The following is a 23,818-nucleotide window of genomic DNA, read 5'->3' on the forward strand; positions in this document are numbered from 1 at the left end:
GATAGGGGATTTAAGTGACTTTGAACGTGGCATGGTTGTTGGTGCCAGACAGGATGATCTACTGGGATTTTTACGCAAAACCATGTCTAGGGTTCACAAAAAAGATGGTCCAAAAAAGAGGAAATATCCACTAAGCGGCAGGTGTGTGGATGAAAATGCCTTGTTGATGTCAGAGGTCAGAGGAGAATGGGCAAACTGATTCGAGATGACAGAAAGGCAACAGTAACTCAAATAACCAACCAAGGTATGCAGAATACCATCTCTGAACGCACAACACATCGAACCTTGAAGCAGATGGGCTACAGCAGCAGAAGACCACACCGGGTGCCACTCCTGTCAGCTAAGACCAGGAAACTGAGACTACAATTCACAACAACATGAAAGCATGCATCCATCCCGCCTTGTATCAACGGTGGTGATGGTGTAATGGTGTGGGGGACATTGTATTGGCACGCTTTGGGCCCCTTAGTACCAATTGAGCATTGTTTAAACATGGCAGTCTACCTGAGTATTGTTGCTCACCATGTCTATCCCTTTATGACCACAGTGTACCCATCTTCTGATGGCTACTTCCAGCAGGATACTACACCATGTCACAAAGCTCACATCATCTCAAACTGGTTTCATAAACATGACAATGAGTTCACTGTACTCCAATGGCCTCCACAGTCACCAGATCTCAAACCAATAGAGCACCTTTGGGATGTGGTGGAACCTCCCGTTCGCATCATGGATGTGCAGCCGACAATTCTGCAGCAACTGCATGATGCGATCATTTCCATATGGACCATAATCTCTGAGCCCTGACCAGGTACCGGCAAATGTCTTGTCGAAAAGTAAAACAAAACTTTACATGGCATGATAGACTCCTGTCAGTATCTGCACCATGAAGCCAGGGTCAAGTAGAACTCTGCCACACAGATCCTTCCAGCGCTTCTCTTGTTGCCTTGGGAAGCCACTGACACACAGCCTAGAGCAAGGGATAAAAACAATATTTGTTTCAGTCACAATAGATGGAATCATGTTTTACAAAATAAACTGATTTATATAAACTCAGCTGATCATAGTTTTCAACTGTAGCTTAGATGTATTTACCCCAAAGACAATTCTCACCTGGAAACCATCCTGCATAATGACTGGTATGAGGAAGGTGGCATATAGACAATGGAAGAGTTGTAACACAGCATAAGAAAGCTTAGAACTTCAAATCTGCAAAGAGACACATGTGTAAAACAATACCCTAGACTATATTTGGAAATGTTTTTCCCACCCTGAAGTTCTCTTCAATTAACCAGTATAAAAAATCATGGAGTTAGCCTTAGAGTTTGGAAGATGATGTAACTATAGGTCATTGACATGTATGCAGTTTGACATCTTAAAATCTCCAACCTGTTTAACCCGCTAACAACTATAGGCGTAGGGGATACGTCATAGAGAAATTGTCCGTGTGTCATAAATCAAGTACTTACCCCCGCCATCGTTCCCACGCTGAAGTCTCCGTTCCTTCCCGGCTTACTGACACAGCAGCAAGCAGGGCCTCTCCAGCTACACTCCCACGCAGCTGCAGCCGGAGGTTAACAGGAGGGAGGGGGCGCTCGCTCCGTTGCCAGGGAGACGCGTCTCCCTCTAGCTGCCGGCAGAATCAAGTTAAACGTAGGACACGCTCCACCGTTGCCATAGCAACACGTTTCAAATACTGACGTCATTTTGGCGCCAAATTTGAACGTATTTAGACGCTTCAGTCCCAGTATCCTTTGCTGAAGTATCAGTTGAAGTTTATTTCCTATACTGAAGCGTGCTCTGTGTTTTGACCCTTCGTGTACCAGTTCCTATTCTCGCTTACCGACCATTATCTATTTTGCTGCCTGCCTTTGACCCTTGCTTATTTTTGACGCTGCCTCTGCTTATGCCCTATTGTACCTCGTCTGGATTTTGTCCTGTGTGGATTGGTGTTTTTGCGATTAGGAACCTTTCGCTTACCAGCTCACTTACGGATCGTGACAGTATACTTCAGCCATGCCTATGGTTCCTGCAGGACTCCAAGCCACGCTTTCAGATATGAACGAAAAGATGGAGAAGCTGGCCCAAATGATGATGGACATGCAAGCTCAATATGGAAATCTTCATAATGAAGTAGCGGACCTAAAGAACCAAGTTGCTGCTCCTATTAACCCTTCTCCACCACCTGCTCCCCCCGTTGCAGCACCTGAGTCAGGACCGTCGTTTGAACCCCAAGTTCCTTTACCTACCAAATTCTCCGGAGACCGAAAGACCTTCCGTACGTTTATTACGAATTGCGAACTCATATTCTCTGTTAAACCACGTACTTATAATTCTGACTCAGTGAAGATTCGTTCAATAATTTTGTTAATGGAGGGTGAACCTGCCAGTTGGGCACATCGTTTATTATCTTCAAATGATCCTGTTATTCATAATTATACCTCCTTTATTGCTGCTTTGTCCTCATTATACGATGACCCACACCTCCACTCCTCGGCATGTTCAGCTATCCGTACCCTATCGCAAGGCCGCCGTCCAGTGGAGGAGTACATTACAGAGTTCCGATGCCTCGCTGCGGATACTAAATGGAACGATTATGCCCTCGCTGACCAATTTCGCTTAGGACTTTCGGATGCTGTGCGTGACGAATTGGCTCATGGCCAAGTTCCCGATTCACTTGAACCTCTCATGGCTTTGGCTCTTTCTATTGATCGGAGATTGCGAGAACGTAGGGCCGAGAAACATCGTTCCTGGACTCCCTCATGGAGAACATCTATGCCTCGTTCACAGGATCCTACTCCTACATCCTCACCTCTATCAGAGGTGGAACCTATGCAGATTGGACTAGCAAGATCTTCTCTGTCCACTCAAGAAAAGAACAGACGTAGGGACAATAATTTATGTTTATATTGTGGAGCGGATTCCCATCTCCTGTCGGCCTGCCCTATCTGTCCTAAATCACCTAGAGGTGAGTCCAGAAACAGATCGTATTGTATTTCGTCCATACTTCTGGAGACCGCTACTCACCTATCTGTTCCTCTGCGTTTACAGTGGGGGTCTCATCAACTTCATCTCCAAGCCATCATCGACTCCGGGGCAAGCAGCAATATAATTGATAAAGAATACCTCGCCAAACAGAAGATCCCTACCTCTTCTAAGAAACATGAGGTATTTATCCAGACCATTGATGGCTCACCTGTGTCTTCCGGACCAGTGCATTTAGAGACTGTCCCACTCACCTGTTCTATAGGGAATAGGCATACAGAAAAAATAACCTTTGATGTCATCAATTCCCCTCTATTTCCATTAATCTTGGGCCTGCCCTGGCTCAAGCAACATGATCCCGTCATTCATTGGACTACAGGACAAGTTACATTTTCCTCTCCGTTCTGCATCCGCCATTGTCTCAGTACTGCACATATTACTCTTCAAACTTCCCCTACTGTATCCAGAACCTCCATCCTGGGTTTGCCTTCATGCTATATGGAATTCCAGGACGTGTTTGATGAGAAGGGAGTTGATTGTCTTCCGCCACACCGTTCATACGACTGTCCTATAGATCTCATACCTGGATCTAAAATTCCTTACGGCCGTATATATCCCTTGTCGGAATCTGAATTGAAAGTACTACGAGATTACCTCGACGAACACCTAGCCAAGGGTTTTATTCGTCCATCCACCTCGCCAGCCGGGGCAGGGATATTCTTTGTAGGAAAGAAGGATGGGGGTTTACGGCCCTGTGTGGACTACAGAGAACTAAACGCTATAACCATAAAAAATCGTTACCCTCTTCCTCTCATCCCGGAATTATTCGAACGTTTAAAACAAGCCGCTATATTTACCAAACTAGACCTACGAGGAGCATATAACCTTGTTCGTATCAAAGACGGTCATGAGTGGAAGACTGCATTTCGCACTCGTTATGGACACTTCGAATATTTAGTAATGCCCTATGGACTATGTAATGCTCCAGCTACCTTTCAAAACCTTGTCAACGATATTTTCCGGGATTTATTAGATACGTTCATGGTCGTCTATCTAGATGATATATTGATCTTTTCCACTACCCTCCAAGAGCACCGCAGCCATGTCCACCAGGTTCTTTCACGTCTTCGTGCCCACCGTTTGTTCGCCAAAATAGAAAAATGCAAGTTTGAAACTAATAATATAGACTTCTTGGGATTTCACATTTCATCCAAAGGCATCGAAATGGACAAAACTAAAGTTAAGGCCATTGAACAGTGGCCACAGCCTCAATCACGTAAAGATGTGCAACGATTCCTTGGATTTGCTAATTTCTATAGGCGTTTCATTCATAATTTTTCCAGAGTCGTCCTTCCTCTCACAACCCTCACATGCAAAACTACCAAGTTTTTATGGAGCACAAAGGCCGAGGAGGCTTTCGCAATGCTTAAACAAAGATTTACCTCTGCTCCTATACTGGTACATCCCAATGCTGATCTGCCTTTCATTGTGGAGGTAGACGCCTCTACAGTAGCGGTGGGGGCTATCCTTTCTCAAAGACAAGGACCTAAAAATCTACTTCACCCTATAGCATTTTTCTCTCGCAAACTCTCACCGGCTGAAAAGAATTATGACATAAGCGATCGTGAATTGCTATCAATAAAGTGTGCACTAGAGGAATGGAGACATCATCTCGAGGGGTCTCGACATCCGTTTGTTATCTTTACCGACCACCGCAATTTGGAGTATCTTCAACGAGCCAAGAGACTACGACCTCGTCAGGCGCGCTGGTCTCTCTTTTTTACAAGATTTAATTTTCACATAACTTACAGACCAGGAAGTAAAAATGGCAAGGCTGACGCTTTATCTCGCCAATATGTCAATGAACAGGATGACCCCAACACCACCCAACCAATAATTCCCCCGAGACATTTTTTGGTCACCAAGAAAGATTTTATTAGCTCCCTGAGGGACTACTTCAAATTCAGAGTTCATCGTCCTACAGTCCAGCCGTTGCAGAGGAGAGGAGGACTCTTTTATCATCAAAATAAATTGATAATACCTCCACCTTTTGTGACCGACGCTCTCCGCATCTGCCATGACGCTCCGTTGGCAGGACATCCAGGGATCTCAGGAACGCTCAGTTTGCTTCGCCGTCGTTTCTGGTGGCCTAACATGGCAATGAATGCAAAAGACTATGTGAATTCATGCCAAGTTTGCGCAAGGAACAAGACCTCACACCAATGCCCTCCGGGATTGTTACAAATTATTCCCACTCCCCAATCGCCATGGTCCTCCGTATCAATGGACTTTATAGTGGAATTACCCTTATCTAACGAATATAATACCATCATGGTTGTTGTAGACAGACTGACCAAGATGGCACACTTCATACCACTGAAACACCTCCCATCAGCAACTGAGACAGCCGACATGTTCATAAAAGAAATTGTTCGCTTACATGGAGTTCCTCTTCAAATTCTGACTGACCGGGGTTCTCAGTTCACTTCAAAATTCTGGAGGTCTTTTTGTAAAGGGTTGAAGATTGAACCAGCCCTATCTTCTGGTTATCACCCTCAAACTAATGGTCAGACGGAGCGAATAAATCAAAGTCTAGAACAATATATTCGTTGTTTCACATCTTACCTCCAATCGGACTGGTCATCTTTGCTGCCTATGGCAGAATTTGCACACAATAATATTAAGAACTCATCAACACAAGAAACCCCGTTCTTTCTGCTATACGGTTACCATCCTCCTGACTTGCCTATATCCATAACCCCAGTGATGGTGCCCGAAGCGGCGAAAAGACTACGAATAATACATAAAGCATTACGCATGGCAAAACAAAATCTGACAATTGCTCAACAACGATATAAGGGTCAAGCGGATAAACATAGACGTAATGGCCCTGACTATCAACCTGGGGATAAAGTATGGTTGTCTACTCGAAATATGAAACTAGCCATACCCTCTTTAAAGTTGGGACCCCGATTTATTGGTCCATATACCATCACTCACCGTATTAACCCAGTCACTTATCGACTTGCGTTACCGCCATCTGTCAAAATCCATCCGGTTTTCCACACCTCTCTGCTTAAACCAGTTACTACCAATAGACTGGCCACACGGTCTTCCTTACCTCCTCCTCCTATCATTGTTGAAGGTTATCCTGAATATATCGTTCAAGACATTTTGGATTCCCGTCTTAGGGGAGGCCGTTTGTATTATTTGGTGGATTGGGAGGGTTACGGACCTGCTGACCGTTCCTGGGAACCGGCCTCTTTAGTTCACTCACCTGCCTTGGTTCGTCGATTTCACAGGAGTTACCCCTCTAAACCTGGTCCTATCGGTTCCCGGAGGTTACCGTTCGGGAGGGGGTACTGTCATAAATCAAGTACTTACCCCCGCCATCGTTCCCACGCTGAAGTCTCCGTTCCTTCCCGGCTTACTGACACAGCAGCAAGCAGGGCCTCTCCAGCTACACTCCCACGCAGCTGCAGCCGGAGGTTAACAGGAGGGAGGGGGCGCTCGCTCCGTTGCCAGGGAGACGCGTCTCCCTCTAGCTGCCGGCAGAATCAAGTTAAACGTAGGACACGCTCCACCGTTGCCATAGCAACACGTTTCAAATACTGACGTCATTTTGGCGCCAAATTTGAACGTATTTAGACGCTTCAGTCCCAGTATCCTTTGCTGAAGTATCAGTTGAAGTTTATTTCCTATACTGAAGCGTGCTCTGTGTTTTGACCCTTCGTGTACCAGTTCCTATTCTCGCTTACCGACCATTATCTATTTTGCTGCCTGCCTTTGACCCTTGCTTGTTTTTGACGCTGCCTCTGCTTATGCCCTATTGTACCTCGTCTGGATTTTGTCCTGTGTGGATTGGTGTTTTTGCGATTAGGAACCTTTCGCTTACCAGCTCACTTACGGATCGTGACACCGTGTGGGCTAAGGATGTATCCCTTAAGTCATTGATTTTTTGCACTGGTATTGCTAAATCCTTGTCTGCAAATAGAAGATCATGCTGTTAAATGATAGCCTGGTCTCCGTTCTGAAAGCTATGGCCAAAATGTATGGCCCTGAGCTGTTATATTACAGCGGTCTGAGCATTGTTACATTCAACAGCGATTTAAATGCCCAAATGGAAGTCATCACTGACATCTGATGCAGCAAGGACTTGGGGAGTCTGTAGCGACTCTGATTGGGTCTCCTGCCACAGTATCTCACTGTGATTATACAATGTGAACTACCATGAGGCTGCAAACAGCAATCAGAGGTTTCCCCATAGGATCCCCCTAATTTATGTGCAGTGGAGCCCTAACAGGCCATTCCCCTGTGCTAACAGAGACTTAAAGTTGTATTCATTCAAAATAATACCTTAGATGTATGAATATTGATTCAAGCCCTACTTGTGCTAAAATTAGTTAAGAGTTTGTATGGGTACACTAATTTTTAAAAGATGGACATTACGGATGAACAGAGATATAATAAAAGCACTGGTCCTTAAGTACTTTAAAGATACAGATAACATACTATTAAATTTACATTTTTCAAAATGGGCTGACAATGCCTTACTCACCTGTTCTGCGCAGTGAACATTTCCCTCTGTGGGTGAAGATCACTGTAAACTACTCTAATAAGGTCATGCTGGCTTAACGCCCCTTCTGTCAAAGCCATGGATCCTAAGGATGAGGGCTGCAGATATACACAGAACAAAAAGAAGTTTATGAAGGAGAGATCTCACTAGGCAAAGTGTGTTTGAGTAAATGTATTTATTAAGATTATAATAAATGTGTGTATCACACTCTTTAACACAGGCCATTTTATGTAATATACACACGCTGTTCTGAATCAATACACAGTTCTTCTACTTGGAGTAGATGCAGTGTTTACAAAATAACAACGGTGCAAAGTAACAAGCTCGAGGTATTAGGAGATGGAAGCAAAAAAAAAAAATTAAATACAAAGACAGGGTTTTATTCACATTTTCTTTCTCCTTTTCTTTATCCACTTGTTTTGTTATGTTAAGCGGAACTAATACAGATCCATGCTCATGTGAATATTGAATATGTGCCTTCAGCTTCTCAGCGGATATTTTTATGTTAACCCTGAGTGTCCTTTTATGTGTGACTCTATGTGCAATGAAAGGTTAAGAGTGGACAGGTGGTTGGCTATTTCTTGCTCCAAGTATGTTAAAAGAAACTAACCAAGTCTATTCAAGGACCACAATGAGGGGGGTCAGAAGTGATTGATCATCTCAGCTGCAAACATGGTCTTTGACATAAACTGACCATAATAGGATGAATGGTTTTCTGTATCTTTCTGTATGTATATTTCAGGACACTTGCTATGTAGACAGATCATAGCACGTAGCTGTCTTGTTTGTAAAGGTATATAAGACATGCGTTGTTTTCATTGAGTGAGAGTAGTCTGGCTGATGACACTCCCTCGTGTGCACAAGCAATAAAATCTGCTTATTCAACTCTTTTGGGAAGAATCTGTGTCTCAAAGTTATTGATCATTCACAGTTGGGGGCTCGTCCGGGATCCCACATTGCGGACTCAGGATCCAGACGGTGCAGACTCACGATCCTTTACCCAACATTGAGCTCATCTAAAAAAGGTAAGAGGCACCTCTTTTAAAAGAAAGCCTTTAGTGTAAAGTATTGGGTAGAGGATACGGGGGTCGGCCACTGGGTACCTATCTGAATGACGGGATCCATAAGAGTTGAGTAAGTAAGATGCATGCATGTTGTTCTATTTTGTATGTTTATAAGAAGTGAGTTATTGTATTGTATTGTATTGTCAGAAGTTGCAACTAAGTTGAGTACATAGCCTTACCCGCTATTGTAGAGTACATAGCCTAACCCTCTATTGTAGAGTACATAGCCTAACCCACTATTGTAGAAGTACATAGCCTAACCCGCTATTGTAGAAGTACATAGCCTAACCCGCTATTGTAGAGTACATAGCCTAACCCGCTATTGTAGAAGTACCTAGCCTAACCCGCTATTGTAGATTTGTGTTTTGTGTAGAGGAGAATAAGATTGGAAATCATTTCTCCAGAGTTACCCCGGAGTCCCCTCTAGAAACCATGATTAAGAAGCATGGCAAAGAGATGGGAAAATATATGTATAAATGGAAATTAGCCTCAGAATCCGATGAGGATAATTTTTATTGTTGACCCTCACAGGGATCTTTAAATAAATTAAAAGGACTCCGTATGACTTTAAAGAAAGACATGTCACATGTCTCCAAAAATGAATGGAGAGTGTTTTGTATGTGGTTTAGGGAAGGTTTCAAAATCTGGAGAAAGCATAATGAGTCTGCTCCACTTGAAAACGCCCAACACCCTCAGGCGGCCGCCAGTTCCCTTTATCCTTTTATGCAGAAAGAATCTCAGAATGAAGTTATTGTTTATAAGTTAGATCCTCCATTGCTTACTAACAATGATATGACTTTTGATGATTTAATATTTAATCCTCCCCTTATAATCATGTTGCCCCTGGAGCAGATGCTCCTGTCCTCATTCCTGAACCTGTTCTCACCCCTTCCCATTCTGTCCCAACACCCTTTTCATCCCAATCACCCTTATCCCAATCTACTGCTTCCCCTCCTGCTCTGCACCCAATTTCCCCTCCTCCTTCTATTGATGTTAAACACCCCTATGTTTTAAGAAATGCAGTTGTTCAGCCTATTTCCCTGTTGTTCCTGACCCTACTACTATCCTGTCCTCTATACCTTCAGAGGCCAAATATTTCACTGTAATTGATCTGAGTTCTGCTTTCTTTAGCATACCTTTGCATAAAGACAGTCAGTACCTATTTGCATTTATAATGTGAATGATTTACTTGTCACATCCCCTACTGAAGAAGTGTGTGTTGCAGATTCCTTTCATCTGTTGCAGGATTTGGCTAGGAAAGGAATAAAGTGAACAGAAATTGCAGTGGTGTCTCCCTGAAGTTAAATACTTAGGACAGCTTAGGTCTTAGGCTTAGGACAGGATAGGTATATCTATCCTGATAGGTTGACCCCTATTATCAATTGTCCAGTGCCCGTACAAAGAAACAGTTACGTGCTTTTCTGGGAATGGCAGGATACTGTAGACAGTGGATACCTTTTACAGATGCTGATCTAAATTTGTTTGTAGATGGCTCATCCTTCATTGACCCAAAAGGACAAAGAAGGACTGGGTACGCAGTTGTTGACTGTTTTCAGGTGATTGAGTCAGGACCTTTACTTGCTAATTTTTCAGTACAGGTGGCCGAGTTGGTGACTCTCACTAGAGCATGTATATTAGCTAAAGGAAAGAAAGAGAACATATATACCGATTCTAGATATGCCTTTGGAGTTGTGCATGATTTTGGTGCCATCTGGCGATTACGAGGTTACCTTACTTCATCAGGTTCCCCTATTCTTAACCATACACATGTGAAAGCATTGTTAGATGCTCTCATGATGGCTAGTGCAATAGCTGTAATTAAAATTGCAGCTCATACCAAGGGTACTGATGCAGAATCGAAAGGCAATGAGTTAGCTGATAAATCAGCTAAAGAAGCGACAGGCTTGCCCTGCACAGAACTTTTTCAAGGAGCTGCTAATGCAGACTCTACCTCACTAACAATTCCTATTGATTTAAAGAAATTTTATTCCCAAATTGATGAGAAAACTCAGCAATATTGGGAACAAAAGGGAGGAGTGGAAGAAAATGTTTGTTTTTTGGCATGGCCCTCAAATTTTTCAACATCTACCAGCTTTACCTCCTGATTTGGCTCCCTACATTATCAGACTAGCGCATGGCCTGAGTCATGTGTCTAGTAAAGCAATGGTTAAAGCTATACAAGCTGATTGGTGGGCCCCAGGTATACGGCCCCTTGTTAAAAAGTATTGCGGACAATGTGTTATTTGTCAACAGCACAATGTGGGTAAGTGAGTACAAATACAAGGGCATGGGAGGATTCCGTGTCCCACGGGACCCTTTAGAAGTTTGCAAATTGACTTTGTTGAAATGCCAAGATCTTTGCATTATAAATATGTCCTTGTTATAGTGTGTACATATTCCCGCTGGATAGAAGCTTACCCATGCCAACGTGCAGAGGCAAGAACAGTAGCAAAGAAACTACTACAGGAATTTATTCCTAGATATGGTATACCTCTGCACATCTTTTCAAAGGAATGCTCTTTACTGCTGATATAGTACAGGATCTTGCTAGAGTTTTAGTTATTGTGTACCATCTGCATTGTCCATATCACCCTCAGAGTGCAGGAAAAGTAGAAAGAGCTAATGGAGTCTTAAAAAATAAGATTAGCAAAATATGCACAGAAACCCATATGCTCTGGCCAGAAGCTTTACCCTTAGCATTAATGTCTATGCGAAACTCAGTTCATGCAGCCATAAAAGTTACACCTCACAAGCTCATAATGGCACGTCCTATGCTAGCAGCTAATTCACTAGAAGTATTAGTGCATGATCATGCTGATAGATGACACAATTAGCGTGTATTGTAAGACTCTAATGAAGTCCTTTAAGTCTCTCAAATCACAGGTGCAATCAGTGTGCACGGACACAGGACGACAAACCAATTCACCAAATCCAACTAGGAGAATACGTATTGTTTGTCAAAAGTTTTCAAAGAAAGGAAGTTCTTCAACCTTCAACCATATCAAGTCTGCTTGTAACTAACAGAGCTGTAAAGGTAGCTGAGATTGCTTCTTGGATACATTGGAGCCATATAAAGCTTTTCCTGATTCCAAGGAAATCAAAAAGTTAGTCCTCCAACAGGCACAATAATCCTAGCTGACTAACCTACGTGGGAAAGCCGAGAAAGGCCATGAGGCCACTTGTGAAACCATGCAGCAAAATATTGGAAAAGCCAAAAGAAAGATCTAAATGTTTTTTTTTGCATGTCTTGTTAGATTGTTTATGGGATTGTGCATGTTGGTAGAATACTTGTATCAATCTAATACAGAAGTGGTCAACTCTATTGTCAAACACAAAAGGGAGGAGATTAGATACCATGGGAGAGGGATGGTTTGTATTTTGACATAGGCAGAATGTTTTGTGGAGCTTCGGGTGTGATCAGTCATGTTGGGTGTGTGGGTTTGTTCCACATGCTGCGGGTGCTCCCTGTGTTGGGTGTCCCTGTGCCAGGTCGGGGGTTTCATGGGAACTAGGTAATGGGTTTAGTTTTATAAAGCGATGAGGAATGGGATCCATTTGGCCTTGAAAGATGGTTCGGTTCACTTGGAGCAAAGCTGGTGACTGGTATGATTGTGGCTTTGTTTGTTATTGTATGTGTGTGTATGTTTTCTTTCTGCTAATTAAGTCGCCGAGTATAAAGTGTACTGGCACTAGCCACGTAATGCCTTTGTTGGAAGGTGAAGAATTCCCCCTTGTTTGTAAAGGTATATAAGACATGCGTTGTTTTCATTGAGTGAGAGTAGTCTGGCTGATGGCACTCCCTCGTGTGCACGAGCAATAAAATCTGCTTATTCAACTCTTTTGGGAAGAATCTGTCTCTCAAAGTTATTGAGCATTCATACTCATCAAGGGGGTCTGCAATGAAATGCACTGTAGTAAAGATGTTTTGTCCACTCTTTGAGATCCATATTAACAGTATGCAAACAGATCGTGTAGCAGCTTACACTATGGAGCACAGCAATCATGCCATAACAACTAAAGATTGGGGAGGTCTAAGTGATTTGTAAATGGCCGGGAAGATAAAGGGGTGATTCTCATCTTCACTCAAACATTTCATTTGCTGGATGGAAGAGACAGAGACACTGTCACCTTTAAACCATTTGGGAGACTCCAGTTATTATCTGTGTGCCTCATTGGGGGCACCTACATGCATTATCTGAATGTTTGTTATGGGAAGGGGAGGCTATTAACCCCTTTAACAACAATCATGGAAAAACATGTAGTTGAGGACAATAACCTGCCTGGTACGTCATGAGGATAAGGGAGCTTACTTCACCCGGCGTTGCTGCAATGCCTCAATATCGAGACATTCAGCAAAACCAAACGTTTGACGAGGTATAGTGTGATCGCTCTCCGAAGCAACCATATTCGTCATATTGAAAGGCAGTATGACCGTCACATATGACAGTGCCCTGCTGGTGTAAAGAGCTCAGCCTATGCTGATTTTAAGGCATTCAGCTAATGTAAAGAAAAAAGAAACAGGGAGCCGGATGATCGCTCTCCAGAGAGCACAATATTGGAAGGCAGCATTGCGAATTGAGAAGAAAAGCACTCTATATATACTCCAACTGACTGCACATAAGTATACATTTTTATTATTATAAATTTAAAGTGACAGAGCTCCATTGTTTTTTCCTTGTCCTATTTTGTAGTGCTAGCGGTATCTTTAAGGAATCAACATCTTGTAAATGTTGAGCAGCTTGTAAATAACTTATTAGATATTACTATAGCACCTGAAAATACACCCCTCCCAAACTTTTATATCTGACAACATATAACACAGGTCACAAAACAAAAAACATAAATATAAATCACCATGGGGAGAGCACCATCCTTTTTTTTTTTGCCTATATCAAACTTCTATAAAACATTCTTTACAGGATGAACTCTAATCCATATTTTGTTCTTCTGAAAGTGCACGTTCACACTATTGTCCGATAACACCGGTTTTGGCTGGAACTAGGTACCAGGTTCTTTCGGATGCAACAACAAGTATCCATTGCCCAGGGGTGTACCTAAAGTATTTGGCACCTGGGGCGGATCCTGTATGTGGCACCCCCCACACACACACTTTAAAACTGCATAGCTTCTATCGTTATATACTGGCGCAGACACTGAAGGTGGTACAGCATAACACCTATCACTATATACTGAGGCAGGCACTGACGGTGGTACAGCGCAATCCCTATCACTATACATTGAGCCAGACATTGACAGTAGTGCAGCATAACTCCTATCACTATATACTAAGCCAAACATTGATGTAGTGTGGGCCTACCACTTCATTGTCTGGCTTAGTAGTAGGGATGCACCGAAACAAATTCTGGACTGAAACTGAAAATGCAGCATTTACCTGGCTGAAACCGAATATGACCCCCCCACCATAAAAAAAATCTAACACTTTTATTTAAAGTAAGTCACACACCGAAATAGGACAAAAAATAAATAAATAACAATATTAATATATATATATATATATATATATGATTGTTAACAGCAATCACACTCCTATCATGCCCAGGCATACCCAGATTCCAGCATGTACTAGCTGACTTGGCATGATAGGAGTATGATTGCTAACAGCAATCACACTCCTATCATGTCCAGGTTCTAGCATGTACTGGTTGCCTGGGCATGATAGGAGTGTGATTGCTGTCAGCAATCATATATATATTAATATTGCTTTTTTTTTTGTTTTTTTTTTAATTTTTTATTTTAGATACAAAAGGTACAAAACATATAATAAGACAATAAATTACAATATATTAGCAGCATATGAAATTGCTTATTGCTGGTCCTCATAGAGCTCCATTATAAGTAGAGGTCTATATAGTTTCTTCATTCATTGTAGCTACAATTTTCCATGCATGCATATTACAAAAAAAAAAAAAAAAAAAAAAAAAGGACAAAAATAACTTATAGTATCTGTAAAGTCCTTTCATGTATGTATCTCCAAAGTGGGTTGATCTTCTCTCCTCTAATTTTTATAGGGTAAGTCTTCCCCATATTTCCCAGTATTTATGCATAAGCCCATTAGCTCTATAATAACCATATTCCATATTCTTTTGATTAAGAATTAGATTTTTGACATATGTCCAGGAGATTATCTTTTTTTGCCTCCAATTTCTAGCTATAACTACCAGCATCGCTAGGATCACATGATCTATCAAGTTTTTTTGTTTTACCGGAATCATCTCCCAATCTTGAAGTAATAATGCTCTAAGCGGTGACTTATCTATCTGTTTCTCCACTATACCAGATATGATATTAAATATCTTGTCCCAACATTCCGTTATTTTAGTGCATGACCACCAGATATGAATCCATGTTCCCTCGGCTCCTTGACACCTCCAGCATAGATTTTGATTTGCTGGGTTTATCTTATGGAGCCTTTCTGGGACCATATACCATCGATTGATAATTTTAAAATAAATCTCCTGTAGGTTCAGGCAATGGACATTTTTCATAACTTGATTCCAAGCTTTTATCCAGCGATCTGCTGTAAGGAAGGCATTATCTATATTTAAATCTCTCTCCCATTTTTTCCAGGCAGGTGGAGCTTTAAGATCATCTATATCCACAATTAAGTCTGAACAAAGTTTTAAAGATTTCTGTTTAGTCTGGTTATCAAATATTTTGATGAACTTTATCACATGTTCATCTTTATTTTCCTCAACAAGAGAGTGAGATAAATAGTTCTTAATTCTCATGTAATTAAATATTTCTTTATTAGTAAGACTGAACTCGATACACAAGGTAGAAAAATCTTTAAGTTTATTTCCTATCATAAATTCCTCTATTCTTTTTATCCTACATTTTTCCCACTCGTTGAGGTTTATATCCTGAATATTTTTATTTAGAATCTGTAGCGGGGCCTTTTTGATTATAAGATCATTTAACCCAATTTTCTTCTTAAAATTCTGCCAAAATAATAGTATTGAATTAAGTAATGTCCCTTTGAAATGTTTCGTATATTCCTTTAAATCTCTTTTCTGCAGCCAAAGGGCTATTTCTAGATCTTTCAAGCCCAAAATAGTTTTTTCAATTAGATACCAGTCCGACTCCTTAGATTGCAACAGTTGCATTTTATATATATGGGATAGCATAGATGCATACCAATAGTTAAGTAGTTTAGGAAGGCCCAGTCCTCCCCGACTCCTAGGTAAAAATAAAGTATTTTTTTGAATTCTAGGATGTTTATCCCGCCATATAAATTTCATTAATTTTGATTGTAATATGTTAATCCAATCTTTAGTCAGCATATCCGGGATCATTCTGAATCTATATAGCCACGCTGGTAATATATATGATTTTATAATATTAATTCTCCCCATCCAGGATATTGGAAGAGACTTCCACTTATTTAGTTTCTCTTGTGTCTGCTTTAAAAGAATTTGAAAGTTTCTTTCCAGTATTTTAGTGCCTTCTGCCGAGATTTTTATTCCTAGGTAATCTATACCTGTATCTGGCCACAAGAATTTGAACCTAGATTTTATTAGATTTTTCTCTTCTTCTGACATTGCAATACATATTGCCTGTGATTTCTCCATATTTAACTTATAATTAGATATAGTACCATATAATTCAATCTCTTGTAGTAAAAGTGGAATCGAAACATTAGGTTTATCTAAGATAATGAGAATATCATCTGCGTAAAGAGACATTTTCATTTCTAATTGACCAATTATATCTTATTCTAGAGGCAAAAGGTTCTAAAGAAATAATATATAATATAGGGGCAAAGGGACATCCCTGTCTTGTGCCGTTAGATGTTTGGTTTCCAAACATTGAAAAAATTCAGCAATATATCCATCAGGGCCCAGCGATTTACCCTTTTTTAATTGCTTTATTATTTTTATCGCTTCATTTTCTTCTATAGGGTGATCTAAGATTTTAGCTTGGGCTGTCGATATTTGTGTTATTTTAGAAGATCTTAAATACTTCTTAATTATATCTCGTGTGTGGCTATTGTCATGAATATTATATAATTCTGTGTAGTATATACGAAAAGCTTCTCTAATATGTGCTGGAGAAATGCAATTTTTATCTTTATAAATAATTTTATGTATTCTAGAGTTAGCTGTTCGTATTGATAATTGGCGAGAGAGAAGCTGATCCGGACAGTTCCCCAAATAATACCATTTTTGCTTATATTTGGTTAATATCTTATTAGCCTTTTCCATCAGTAGCTCATTACTTGTTTTTTTTGTTAATTCCATTTCAGATTTTAATTCCGAATCTAACCGTATCTTATTTCTCCTATATAGATCTTCAAGATGGATATATAAATCAGAAAGTGTTTTAGATTTTGTTTTATTCAGATGTGCTGTTCTACTAATCAAGTGTCCCCGAATAACACATTTATATGTACACCAGGTATTTGCAAAAGACGTCTCAATAGGATTATTTTCCTCAAAAAATTGTTTAGTCATTTTTTCCAGTTCCTTCTTATATAATGCATTCATTATAGATTTTTATTTAATCTCCATGGAGGTTTTATACTTCTATTGGTTCCTTTTAGTATTATCATAATTGAGTCGTGGTCCGACCAAGGGATTTCTTTTATCCATATTCGCTTACATTCTCTTATTAATGGTGCATTAACCAGAACCAGATCTATTCTGGAGAATGATTTATTGCAGCTTGAATAGTAGGTATAATCTCGATCTTCTGGATGTAATGATCGCCATAGATCATATAATCTGTTTCTCCCTAAGAAATCATTGAAAGATTTAACCTTTTCTAATCCCATCCGGTCTTTTTTTTATATTCAGTAGTCAATTTATCCATATCTAGATCTACTACACAGTTGAAATCGCCTGACACTATTAATGTACCTTGAATATATATATGAATTCTTTTCATAAGGCTATTGAGAAAAGGAATCTGTTTGCTATTTGGAGCATATATATTTATTATCGAATATATTCTATCATTCAATCTACAAATTAAAATTAAGAACCGACCTTCCTTATCTCGCTGGACATAGATCTTCTCATATTTTATCTCTCTTGCAATAAGAATTGCTACTCCTCTCTTTTTCTGATTTCCTAATGAGGCATATTCTATTACCGGATATTTCCTAAAGGAGAGTTTCTGCACAAATGCATTTGTCCAATGAGTTTCCTGGATTATTGCAACCTCAATTTTATTCTCTACAAGATGATTAATTAGAGTAATTCTTTTTTGGGGAAGATTCATACCCTGCACATTTAATGAAAAAAACCTTGAAACCATTTTTTCATCAATTGATTATAATACTTTTTGATATTCTTTATGAGGAGAGAAGAAAAGTTATCATAGACCCACTTTGGATTTAACATATTACAGTACCATATACAACATATAACATAAATTATACAATACATAACATATCTATATTTATCTCTATTGTGTAAGGTAAATATACCCTTTTGCCTCATCACAATTAGATTAAGGCGGGGCGGGGCGGGAGGGTGAGACAGGAGGATCCAGGTCCCCTGCAGCTGCGGGGGATATGGATCTTAGTCGTCTCATAGTCAGACCTATTTGAGGTCTGATTATAAGACGACCCCGATTATAAGACGAGGGGTATTTTTCAGAGCATTTGCCCTGAAAAAAACCTTGTCTTATAATCGAGCAAATACGGTACTTACTACCCACCTTTCCCCCTTTTCTACCCCCTTCTGCCCTATCTACCCCCTTCTGCCGTATCTACCCCTTATCATTCCCTTCTGCCCTGTGTACCCCCTTCTGCCCTATCGACCCCTTATCACTCCCTTCTGCCCTAACTACCCTGTCTCACTCCCTTCTGCCCTATCTACCCTGTCTCAATCCCTTCTGCCTATCCACCCCCTATCTCACTCCATTCTGCCCTATCTACCCCTTCTCACTCCCTTCTCCCTATCTACCCCCTCCTAACTATCTACCCTCTCCCCCCTTTGAAGATCACTTACATGGAACAGCATAGAGTGATGGGAGTTATGATGTACTTTAGAGCATAATTATAGAATGAAAAAGACATTGGAAATGGTACAGCATAACACCCATCACTCTCACACACATATTATAAGACGAGGGGTCTGAAAAAAGCCTCATCTTATAATCGAGCAAATACGGTAATTTGGAACCCCAAGGTATAGAAGTACTTGGAAATTCTCCAACAGTAAATTGGTGCCTAAACCCGGGACTTGGCAACATCCACGGCATCCGGACCTAGAGGAGGGATGACCACGCAGTGACAGGGAAACAAAATCAGCTGCAGCACAGTAAGAAGCTTTATTCTTACACCACTTTGTTTCGCCCTCACTGTGAGGTCACCTTCATTCCGGGTGAGTGTTTGGTTAAAAAGGCTTGGTCCTGCGAACTAGATGATACCTATACCTTGTGGGCACTCTTGGTATGAGTGGTTTGGGTGATGACGGATGTTTGACTTTGGAAATAGTGTGTATTGTCCAGACCGTGGTATTAGCATGTGTCTTTCTTACCTGGCTGTTTAAAATTAATGTTCAAAAATGTTAAAAAAAAAATAAAAATATGGTAACATGTAAAAATCCCCACTGTCACCAAAAAAAATAAAAACGTTTTTAATGAGCAAGTCCTACAATTCTTTATCTTCACAAAAATTCCCACATGGAAAGAGTTAAAATATTGGCATTACAAATGCCCATAGGGTGTCTAGTATTAAAAAATGCATGAGTTGATTGGGTAAATTGAATTGGCCGGGTTCAAAGATGTCCCAAATATGTGACATGGGGGCACAGTAGGATCAGATGTTTAAATGGCAAAAAAATACACACCTCACAAAAGCAGCCTTTTACCTCCCAAATAACCCATGCATCTGGGGTATCACTGCGCTCAGGAGGGGTGTTGTTTGACACGGCCATAGGAGCGATAAATTTATACCTGAAGTACAACGTGTATGAAAAACTACCATAAAGTTTGACAAAGAAGTTCAAAGATGTCCCAAATATGTGACATGGGGGCAGTAGGATCAGATGTCTAAATGGCAAAACAAATACACACCTCACAAAGGTGGCCTTTTACCTCCCAAATAACCCAACAAACCCATGCATCTGGGGTATCACAGCGCTCAGGAGATGTTACTGAACACATATTGGGGTGTTGTTTGACACGGCCATAGGAGCGATAAATTTATACCTGAAGTACAATGTGTGTGAAAAACTACCATAAAGTTTGACAAAGGCTGGTGGTAAAATTAGTGCATGGAAAGGGTTAAAATACCAGCATTTCAAATACCTTGGGGTGTATAGTTTTTAAAAATATATGATTAGATTGGGTAAATTGCATTGGCCAGCTTCAAAGATACCCGAAATGGCACATGGGGGGAAGAATTACCAGATTTGGAAAAAAAAAAAGTTTTGAAATAGCAAAACGCTACCTGTACTTATTGCCCCATAACTTGCAGAAAAAAGCAAAAAAACATAAAAACATTGGGTATTTCTAAACTCAGGACAAATAGTAGAATCTATTTAGCAGGTTTTTTCATTCGTTTTTGCAGATGAGTAAAAGTTTTTTGTTTAAAAAGTGAGAAAAGGTAATTTTTTAACAAAAAATCCCCATATTTTATCATTTTTTTTTATAGTAAATTAGATGATATGATAAAATTAATGGTATCTAAAGAAAGCCCTGTTTGTCCTGAAAAAAACCCCAATATATAATATGTGTGGGAGCACGAAATGAGAAAGAAGAAGAACACAGCTAAACAGCAACACTGAAAAATGTTCAAAGAGCCATTATCCCACAATATACTACGAGTAAGAAACAGTATTGTCTTTAAGGGGTTAAATGTGCACAATATTTAAGAATATTTTTTGTTTTGTAGTTATTGTATTTGATTTTTGGGAGGCTGTTAGGCGTTCTTCATGGTTGCTGCACCTGAAATCGGTACTTATTTTAATTCTGGATTAACTATGGTATTTTGGTACCATATTTCTAGTAATTAGCACAAGAATGCCTAATGTATATGTTAAAAGTGGAAATAAATATAGAGATATATGTCCAAAGGGGAATTGTTAGTAAATGTAATATACCGTATCGGCTCGATTATAGGCCGCTCCCTAAAAGTTAGGTGCTTTTTTAAAGAAAATTTTAGATTTTTTGAAAAAATACACATTAGTGGAATAGTGAAACAGTATTCTAACTAACACAATGTATTTTAACATTTTTGGTATCTAATATGCAGTTAGTCAATATATGTTACATACAAACAGAAAACCAATAGCCATTTGAATGCACCTTTCTTATAGATATGCCACTCTGCCCCCAGATATGCCTCTCTGCTCCACCAGGTGTCACTCTGCTCCCCCAGATATGCTGCCACTCTGCCCCCCGAGATATGCTGCCAGTCGCCCCCCCCACCGTGATATGCTGCCATTCTGCCCCCGAGATATGCTGTCACTCTGCCCCCCCCCAAGATATGCTGCCGCTCTGCCCCTCCAGATAAGCTGCCCCGAGATATGCAACCACCTCCGCTGCAGGCACGTCTGCACGATGTGCTTTAACAATCTTCCTTGCCGGCACTCCTCCCGTGTGAAGTCCCGGCAAGGGAAATTGTGCCACTCTGCCTTCAGAATTGTGCCACTCTACCTCCAGAATTGCCTTATACCCCTATATGCCACTCTGCCATTTAGGGGGTTAAAAGGCATATTATGGGGCAGAGTGGCATATAGGGAGGTATAAGGCATTTCAGGAGGCAGAGTGGTGTATAGAGGGTTAAAAGGCATTTCTGGAGGCAGAGTGGCATTAAGGGGGTTAAAAGGCATTTCACAGAGCACTCTGCCTCCAGAAATGCCTTATGCCCCCCATTTAACACTCCCTCCCCCTACCTCCTCCAAACTTACCGGAGCTTCTGAGTCCCCGGTGCGTAGTCCGGGCAGCGTGTAGAGCTCTACGCAATTCGCATAGACAACTTCCGCTGTAGCCAGGAGGAGGTGCGGCTAGCAGCGGGGGTTGTCTGCGTCCATCGCGCAGACCTTCCCCGGCTGTCAGAGATCACGGGGAACTCTGAAGAGATAATGAGAAGTCCTGCAGGAGTAATTAGTACTCTTGAAAATATTCCGTTCAGAAATCAGCTTACTCACAAAAGGGGGGGACTGTGGAAGAATACAGGATGAACTCTAATCCATATTTTGTTCTCCTGAAAGTGCACGTCCACACTATTTTCCGATAACACCGGTTTTGGCTGGAACTAGGTACAAGGTTCTTTTGGATGCTACAACAAGTATCCATTGCCCACCCATTTGCACTGTTATTTTTTAGATAAGCTGTTTATAAGGGCATACTGCTACTTTATGTAAAATGATTGGATTAGAATAGGGTGTTATTTCCGGTCTTTGTGATAAGCATATAAATACAGCCATAATGCGCCGTAATAAACAGAGATCTTATTATACATACCCTCCTGTCTGGGTGTCTGATTTTTCTCGGGCTGCTCTATAAATATAGCTACATAATTTGAAACCCCAAGGTATAGAAGTACTCGGAAATTCCCCTACATTTATTTAAGTGTCTGTCAATTTAATGATCCAGTTTGTCCAATTTTTTATATTTATCAAAATTTGCCTATTTTCCTCTTTTTTTCTTTTTTTTTTACAAAACAAGACAATAGACTTGTGTCAAAGCAAAAGTAATATGTAGCAGTTATATAACTTCTCACACAAATTTTACTTGATGCTTAAATTAACATTTACTGGTAAAACTTTTTTCCTATAAGGTCGTCTTATATTCAGGCTTTTTCTTGTTTTCCTAAATTAATATTCAGATTTTGGGGGGCTGTCTTAAAACCCGTCTTATAATCGAGCAAATACGGTAATTCTGACGATCCAAGAAATCGGGAGAGTCATCCATCTTCCCAGGTTAGCTATTGTCTCTCTATGTAAATTATGGGTATTCAACTCCATAATATTAGTTCTCTCCGATGGGATTTGAATGCCCAAGTAATCTTATTTTTTCACCACATAAATGGAAATTTTTGTTCAATGAATGCACGTTCCTCATTTGGTATTGATATACAAGTTGCTTGGGATTTAGTTACTGTAACGGGTTCACCAAGAGAGCTGTAGTAACTCCCAGAGATCACCCAGTATCCTCCTGTTTTCCCTGGAATAACTACCAGCACCAGCCGGCATGCACACCTTGGAACCCTGCTATGTGTACCCAATAAGTAGACACAACTACATTGAATTGAGTACAGCAGGAATGAACAGTTTATTGTTGTAAAACATAGACTCATATAGCCACAGAACTTCATTAACATAAATCAACTTTGATAAACGGGTACATGTAGACAACCCAACCTTTAATCCCCTTTAGCTACTGAATCTCCCCCTGGCAGCAATGCTGTTAATGGGATAAGGTTACACAATGGAGTTCCTGCCTGTTTGGCAGCCAGGCAGGAGCCATCTTTGAGTACCTTGGGGCCCTGTATGACAGGTCATTCTGTCACAGTTACGTTTAGTCATTAATTCGATAGGGCTCCATATAATTCCTCAGTAGCAGCCATAGACAGATGGGAGCTAGGAGTGTGCAACAGTCAGTGAGAGTAACACTGTTGAAGGTGAGATTGAGGCTCATCTACCATACTCCAAGTGCCAAGAGTGTAGTGCAGAAAATTTACTGAGTGGGGTGGATTAGAAAAGCTGTACAACTATAGTTAATTTTATTGAATTAGATCCCGCATTACCATTTTTAATCTTTCGGCTAGAATTTTTGAAAAGATTTTAATGTCCAAATTTATCAAGGAGATGGGACGATAATTTGTCACCTTACTTAGATCCTTCCCTGATTTAATATAATGTATTTTTTCAAATTTAATTTTGTCACTTATAAAAATTACAACTCCTCCTTTTCTCTTAAAATCTAAATTCCATTCAGATGTCGATCCTTTTATCCAATGTATTTCTTGTGAAAAACAAATATCAATATTTTCTCGAATCAACGTGTCATATAAAAAACCTCCTTTGTGCGGAGAATTTAAACCTTGGCAATTAATAGACATCAGTCTAAGTGTTATTTAAGTTACTTATCTTCCTCCCCATCAGCCTTTTTTGCCATCTAATCTTACATACACATTCAAAAAAACATCCATTCTTACAATTAATACATGTAAATAGTTCATGCATTTTTTTGCCCCGTCAAATGTGAGTACACCAAT

At 40.3% G+C, this 23,818-nt stretch overlaps 1 protein-coding gene across 1 annotated transcript in view; it reads right to left on the reverse strand.

Annotated features, from left to right (window-relative positions):
- Positions 1–23,818, reverse strand: part of LOC149275958 (hyccin 2-like) — a 118,967-nt gene that overhangs the window by 35,666 nt on the left and 59,483 nt on the right. The window contains exons 5-7 of the mRNA XM_089504081.1: positions 7,544–7,659; positions 1,114–1,209; positions 854–970 (exon numbers count right to left, since the gene is read on the reverse strand). Coding sequence (XP_089360207.1) covers positions 854–970; positions 1,114–1,209; positions 7,544–7,659 — 329 coding nt within the window. The remainder of the gene's footprint in view (positions 1–853; positions 971–1,113; positions 1,210–7,543; positions 7,660–23,818) is intronic.

The sequence above is a fragment of the Sceloporus occidentalis genome, unplaced genomic scaffold, assembly GCF_023333645.1.
Source record: "Sceloporus occidentalis isolate IW3139 unplaced genomic scaffold, rSceOcc1.0.p SCAF_255, whole genome shotgun sequence".
Taxonomy (NCBI): Eukaryota; Metazoa; Chordata; class Lepidosauria; order Squamata; family Phrynosomatidae; genus Sceloporus; species Sceloporus occidentalis.